A 7,313-nucleotide genomic window follows, 5' to 3' on the forward strand; every position below is an offset into this window, starting at 1 on the left:
TTTGTTTAGGCTGGAAGACAGGATAACGATAGACACGCATGCAAGGTTTACATCAGGGAGCCCTACACACCCATATGTGTAGGTCTCCCGGACTAACATGTTAGCGTTCACACTATTTCTATGGTGCCCATACATGTACCTAACAAACCGCTTGTCGTAAATACTTGTACTTGTACACAGTAGTGTGATTCTGGCCTGGTTTCAATGTTCTTTGCTAAAATAATTAGGCCAATCGCATCTTTCGCATTGGATGCGTATGCACATGGGTTCCTAGTGCTGTCACTGACACTCCATTCGGGGAGTTATGAACTCTTGCTGGTATGTGCACCTTCACATTGTAGCCTCTATCACACATACAGTGGGCCAGTGGGAAGCCATCGATGGAACTCTGTACGCATACACCCACAGCTGAGAAAAAGAAGAAGAAAATGCTAAAACATGCCAAGTAGACAAACCCATAGAAAACATCAGCAAAAGAGCAGTAAATCCCTGTCTTGTGGAGCCTATCCCATATAACAATAACAGCAGCTACATTATAGAACAAACCAACACATGGCAGTTGGTGCCTTGTCCAGCAAGTAGCCATCAACTCCAAAAGCAAGCAGAGTACACATATTAGCATTAAAAACAGCAGACGATCTAACCACTGCATTGTGTGGATTGTGTGAAAATTGGAAGGACTGAATATATACTTCGAAGTATGTACAACAATTGCACTTTGAAGTACAACAATAGTTCTACAAAATGATGCAATACACTAACTACACTGCAGGCACGTCAAGTAAGCTACATTGTACAAGAAGCAGGTACCGTATACAGGAGAGTAGGAAACAAACATCCCTGTATCCTCATACATAATTTAATGCATCCAGTACACCACGGCCAATCTAGTTCTACCATACATGTATATCCTAGCTGGTGGAGGGGCAGAAGGTGCGCCACTCCACAACACCACTCTACACTACTCACAAAGTTCCGTACTCTAAACAAGTCTATGCACACAACCTGTTGTGCACACTCTGCTAGTCTGTCCAGGTCTTGAACCGTGCATACTCACAGCCACGATCTTAGAATACTTCCATGCACTCAGTGTCTACGTATCAAGTGCAACACCGCTCTTCCAGCCAGCAAATGGCTGGACGTGATCAGGAGGGTAGTTCAGACATAGGTCGGGGATGACGCACAGTGCTGAGCTTTCCGCATCCTTCGCTCCATCACTGCCTTGCTTACGCATCAGCTGTGGCAACAACGTAGAAGACGCATACAGATTGTACAATATGTTCACACATACCGTGCACACAGAAACGCAAACACACATTCGCACGTATCCCCCTCCCCATCCCCACACTCACACACAGCGCGAATGGAGCATATGGCAGAGCGTGTATAGGAAGTGTAGTGGTCGCCGGAATCTAGACTGCAACATGAATCAGTGCATGCAGCCTTGCATAGGAGAGCAAAATACCACGTGACTCTGTACCCAAGGCTGAATCTGTATTTCACTGGACAGTGCTGTGTATGTAAACTGCTCTACAGGTACATATTACACATCTCCCCATGCAGGTGAAAGTCAAGGTTTCATCGCCGAGTCATGTCGACATAGAAGCCATCATGTGATAACACAGCCAGGTGCAGGTAAACAACCAAGCAGGTGAGCAGCTACATACCCATACACACTGTGACAGACAAGTCGTCATTCCATTAGCTTACCGGAACAACATAGCACCCCTGGGCTTTCAAGCTCATGGCGGACAGCACAGCATGTCCAGTCGGCTGGTGGCGAGGCAGGGACAACAAGCTCTGGGAGTTATAAAGTAGCACGGCGATAAATCGTAGTGAGGTTTGATCCAGGTCAGTGTTGACCACACCATCACAGACAGCTCCAGCAGGCCAATCGGCCACTCTGACAAGGATGTTTCGCTGCACATCCAACAAGGCCAGACAAGCCACATGCACCCCACTCAGGTGAAAGGGACCGGCATAGAACTCGTCACCGACAGTTCGCAGCATAGCCTGGAGAATGGCTGCATCTGCCTCCACCGTCTGCTGTGTCTGGTCTTGCAAAGCTGCATCATGAAGAATGCGCATGTGATGGGGTTGCAAGGGATGCGATGATCCCAAAAGCGGGATGAGCCGGATGAGCAGGTTGTGCTTGCTTGCCACATCTATGATTGAAAAGGCATTGTGATCAGGATCAGTGGTGCACGCACGCACAGCACATAGAATAACCGAGAGAGAGAGAGAGAGAGAGAGAGAGAGAGAGAGAGAGAGAGAGAGAGAGAGAGTGAGTGAGAGTGAGAGTGAGAGAGAGAGAGAGAGTGTGTGTGTACAAGATACACAATATTCATGTATCAGCATGCTCTGCCCGTTACATCGGCCACTTTTCGGCAGAGGAGTACCGGAGTAGCTCACTCGGCTGTGAACTCTGGCTGCATGCTAAACAGCCAGATTGACTGATGCGTATCTCGCATCCCAGCACAATAAAAACGCGTTGCGACTACTTTCCCAGTACTTACTTAAAGTAGTAAATAGTACATCAAAGTAATAGTAGTGTGCAGCACACACAACACTGTCTAATCTGTATAGAGGACATCAAGGTCAGGTCTCTTCGGGTTTCATTATATGTATGTAAACTAGGGGTGAAAGTTGGCACTGACATCCCGAGTTCGAGTACTCTGATTTTCTCCGATCGAATATTTGAGTATTCGAGTATTCTTCATCTCCTAAAAATTGCACACCGAGGGCCTTAAAATCGCATGATACAACCCTGATTGAACCGAGTGGCAGTCATTTTACTCGGGTAATTGAATTATTGGTTGGTGGGTCATTTGGGCTCTCTCTACTCGTGAACAAATGCTCACACTTTGACGGACGCAGGATTTAGAATGCACGCACAGTGTTCTAGACAGCTAGACATTGCGTAGCTGTGATAGTCACTATGCACATACGCATGCCATACAGCACCGTGTCCCTCACCGTTGACGAATGCGTCCAGGCCTGGCAGAGCGAGTAGCAGCTGTGCACCCTTGTTGCTATCGCCACCACTCAGCACATTGTACTGAATGACATTGAGCAACTCCTGGTGATACAGAGGTGTGAATAGAGATGGCTTAGCCACCAGTGGATGCTCGACAAGCTGGGTGGCCATATCATGCCTGGGCACATTCAGCATGGTCAAACTGAAGGCAAGTGAGCAGACCTTCATGGCTGCGTCATAGGAACCAACATCCACATGATCGTGCACAATCCTTTCAAGTGTGGGCGTCACGCACTGACCATTGGCACACCAGTGCAGAATCCAAATCAGCTGCGTCTGGGCACTGTCATCGTCAGTACCAGCCTTTAGTCTCTCTTCCAGCATAGCCAACACTCTATTGAAAACTTCCAGTATTGGCATGGGCATACCGGGCCCAGTAGATATACACGCCCGAACAAGGATCTGGAAGGCGTTTAGGTTCTTCTTAGTTGGTAGAACCTTGAAGATATCGTCCGTCCTTGCCAGGATGTTTTCAGGTGTACACATATCATACACTTGCAGAGAAGAATAGAGCTTGGCAACTGCTTTGTAAAAAGCCTTGTTCGCTGCTGGTGTGTATCGGTATTCATGCGCGTCTCCTATGCTGGGAGTGGAATTCCTTTGTGGTGTCGGACTGTGGCGTGGAGAGCAGAAGCAGAGGCTTCTTCTTGTATGAGATAGTGCTGATGAGACGCCAGGATTGCTCTTCGTGTGAGGCAGCAATGCTGAGACGTCGGACGTAGAGACAGCTGGGGTCGAATAAGGGCGAAGTTGTGCAAGTTGCATGCTCTGTGAGTGTTGGGTGTCTCGACAGGAGAGCCTTGCCGGCAAAGGCATCAGAGAAGAACAAACGGTTGCAATGTCCTGTTGTGCTGCATAATGAAATGATCTGTGAGACAAGCTGGCGCCAACTAGGCTTGCGGAGAATCGTTCTTGACCCTGCTCTCGTCCGGTTGGCAACAGTGAACGCACACTGGATCGAGCGCAGTGTCGTACCGTCTGGTTACACAGCATGTTGGAGAGCTCTGTGGTTCCCGTCGACAATGCCCTAAGCTGTGCTCTGTAGTGGCCAGGGATACAAGCAGACAGTACACAAGTCTGTGCATGTACGCGTGCACACACGCGCATGCACATTACCACACATGCATGTACATAGGGATGCACATGAACACGTACACGTACACACAGACCAACAGGCAAATTAGACAGGCAAGCACAAAGGACAGACAGAGACAACAGTAGCAAAACGTGATACAGATGAATACTCCTAAAGGGGCTAAATTTGGCAGACAGCAAAGTTCTCAAACGGTTTTGTGCATTTCGTGTCATAAAAGAAAGCATGCATGTCCGGTGCATGCTACGCAGAACATAAAACTTTCGATTGGTGCGACTAAACTTGATTGGTGCGACTAAACTTTAGCCAAAGCCACTACAGTACTACATGTATACCTGTACCCGGTCTGGCGAGTTACGGAGTACTATATTTATAGCCGGTTGTAAAGCGGACGTGATAACTTTACTTATTTTTACACTTCATACGCCATACCATACTTATTGTAAACGTACGTACGTTTACGTACGCATCCAGGCGCGTAGCACCGCCATTGGCGGCGGTCCGGCCAGCTAGGCCAGGGGTCCGGGGGGATCTCCCCCGCGGAATTTTTTGAAATTAGGGTGCAAAATCCTGCATTCTGGGCACTTTTGGCATTGTTTTACTATGGTGGTCGTGGTCGGGCGAAAAAGTGATCCGGCCAAAGCCGGACCGGCCGGAGTGGCTGCTACGCCCCTGGCATCTCGGCGCCATGCCATCATTTCCGGTAGCTACTAGTTGGCCAGTTACTGTCGGCGGCCACTGAATCGTCAGTACCTACTGGGATTCTCGAATTGTTCAGGTCACCGGGAATCGAATTACTAAGTACATGTATAGGTGGTATGGCTGATCACAGAAAGGACGAAAAATTTGAACTACTATACCGGTTAAAACATGCGATTACCGTGCCACTCAATGCATGGTGTTGTCACAGGTAAACAGCATAGTCACTGCACTAGTGGCACTGTAGTAAAAACACTGATGAATAAAAAACTATTAATTATTATACCCAACTCCGCAGAGTCATACTGTGACATAGCCCTCCGAGTCAGTGCAGTGCTCTTGACTCTTCACAACCCATTAAATACAAAATAGTGACCCACGTGCACTGTGCTGTACAGTCTACTTCATGAGAGTCGTCATGCAGTGCTGTACTCACGGGTCAGTGCGGACATCAGCGGCCGGCTCTTGCAGCATGCAGTACTTCTTCAGCCTACATCCAGGTCACTAAAATACTGAGGGAGGAATTTGCAGAGTGCCACAGCCTGTAGGCGAATACCACGATCATTGCATGAATACCGGCTATGTCTTTCCGAAATGAATCTCGTACAGTCATAATAATAATAATTATTATTATTATTATTATCATGTATACTCGATCGGCAGTGTAGCCGGCGATCCAATGACGCATTTATGCAAATACTGTAAAAAGGTACACGTACACGTAGATCTACGTGCCCAATCTATCACGTCATCACACGTCACAAGCTGCAAAAAATAACAAAAATAACTTACTGAACTCGATTTCTTTCCCGCTCATTATGTACTAGTGCACTATATCGATGATCCAGTCAGCAGCAGCAGCAGCAGCAGCAGCAGCAGCAGCAGCAGCAGCAGCAGCAGCAGCAGCAGCAGCAGCAGCAGCAGCAGCAGCAGCAGCAGCAGCAGCAGCAGCAGCAGCAGCAGCAGCAGCAGCAGCAGCAGCAGCAGCAGCAGCAGCAGCAGCAGCAGCAGCAGCAGCAGCAGCAGCAGCAGCAGCAGCAGCAGCAGCAGCAGCAGCAGCAGCAGCAGCAGCAGCAGCAGCAGCAGCAGCAGCAGCAGCAGCAGCAGCAGCAGCAGCAGCAGCAGCAGCAGCAGCAGCAGCAGCAGCAGCAGCAGCAGCAGCAGCAGCAGCAGCAGCAGCAGCAGCAGCAGCAGCAGCAGCAGCAGCAGCAGCAGCAGCAGCAGCAGCAGCAGCAGCAGCAGCAGCAGCAGCAGCAGCAGCAGCAGCAGCAGCAGCAGCAGCAGCAGCAGCAGCAGCAGCAGCAGCAGCAGCAGCAGCAGCAGCAGCAGCAGCAGCAGCAGCAGCAGCAGCAGCAGCAGCAGCAGCAGCAGCAGCAGCAGCAGCAGCAGCAGCAGCAGCAGCAGCAGCAGCAGCAGCAGCAGCAGCAGCAGCAGCAGCAGCAGCAGCAGCAGCAGCAGCAGCAGCAGCAGCAGCAGCAGCAGCAGCAGCAGCAGCAGCAGCAGCAGCAGCAGCAGCAGCAGCAGCAGCAGCAGCAGCAGCAGCAGCAGCAGCAGCAGCAGCAGCAGCAGCAGCAGCAGCAGCAGCAGCAGCAGCAGCAGCAGCAGCAGCAGCAGCAGCAGCAGCAGCAGCAGCAGCAACATAATGTATTTGTATCAGGCTACTACACTGTACCTACAATTGTAGTCTAGTACATTTTGTTGTGGATACTCCGTACATTTGTAGTAGTCTCTCTAGTTCTCTCTCATTGCTGCTGATCGTGATAGGTATAGGCAGCTTGTTTATCAGTGCATGTAGTTACCGGTAGGTTTTTCTTCTTCTTTTTTCTGTTCTTTTGATGCCGCCTTATGAGTCATGACACATACACGTATGACCAGAACGGTTATGGGTTATACCAAGAGTCCATAACCCAATGGTGTTATGGACCCTTGGCCTGGGGTTATGGACTCTTGGTTTAATACATACATACATACATACATACATACATACATACATACATACATACATACATACATACATACATACATACATACATTCTACAGTGTAGTAGTCTAGCTCAGCACCCTGATTGGTTTACACATCTTAGCAAGAGTGCATAAACACTGTTTATGGACTCTTGATCTTAGTACTTACAATCGTGCAGTTTGTGCAAGAACGTTTTTATCCGAACTGGGCATCTCTACGATAGCGTAATGTACACATGATGACTGTATTACTGTCATTATCATACGTATACGGTGCCAAATGCAAGATTTGAAGGTTTGTACAAACTAGGCAGTACAGATTCTGTAGGCAGGTTCTATTCGACTCAACACAAGACTGTCCCGGCGCATTGCAGGCGTTATTATTCAACATTACTGTCATTTGCATGGAGGATTGCGTTCAGCCCTAAGTAGCCCTAAGTTGTGATCTACTGTAGACCATCACTGCGGCATCAGTGGCGAACGAGAACCAGCACCACCTGAAGGGTGGGTATGCATTGAGTC

The 7,313-nt window shown here is 48.9% G+C and overlaps 2 protein-coding genes across 2 annotated transcripts; one reads left to right on the forward strand and one right to left on the reverse strand.

The window, feature by feature from the left end:
- Positions 1–354: 354 nt before the first annotated feature.
- LOC135805718 (uncharacterized) lies at positions 355–5,449 on the reverse strand. The gene is made up of 4 exons (XM_065319802.1): positions 5,266–5,449; positions 2,977–4,114; positions 1,711–2,165; positions 355–1,237 (listed from the first exon to the last, which is right to left on the reverse strand). The coding sequence occupies exons 2-4, from the start codon at positions 4,028–4,030 to the stop codon at positions 1,094–1,096; spliced, it is 1,653 nt and encodes a 550-aa protein (XP_065175874.1). The 5' UTR covers positions 4,031–4,114; positions 5,266–5,449; the 3' UTR covers positions 355–1,093.
- Positions 5,450–6,071: 622 nt separating this feature from the next.
- On the forward strand, positions 6,072–6,518 carry LOC135807872 (ataxin-8-like; the record flags this gene model as incomplete). The annotated part of the gene is made up of 1 exon (XM_065321260.1): positions 6,072–6,518. A coding segment is annotated over one exon (447 nt), but the record flags the coding sequence as incomplete, so codon positions are not given.
- Positions 6,519–7,313: the final 795 nt, after the last annotated feature.

Source organism: Sycon ciliatum, chromosome 1 (assembly GCF_964019385.1).
Source record: "Sycon ciliatum chromosome 1, ocSycCili1.1, whole genome shotgun sequence".
In the NCBI taxonomy this organism is placed as follows: Eukaryota; Metazoa; Porifera; class Calcarea; order Leucosolenida; family Sycettidae; genus Sycon; species Sycon ciliatum.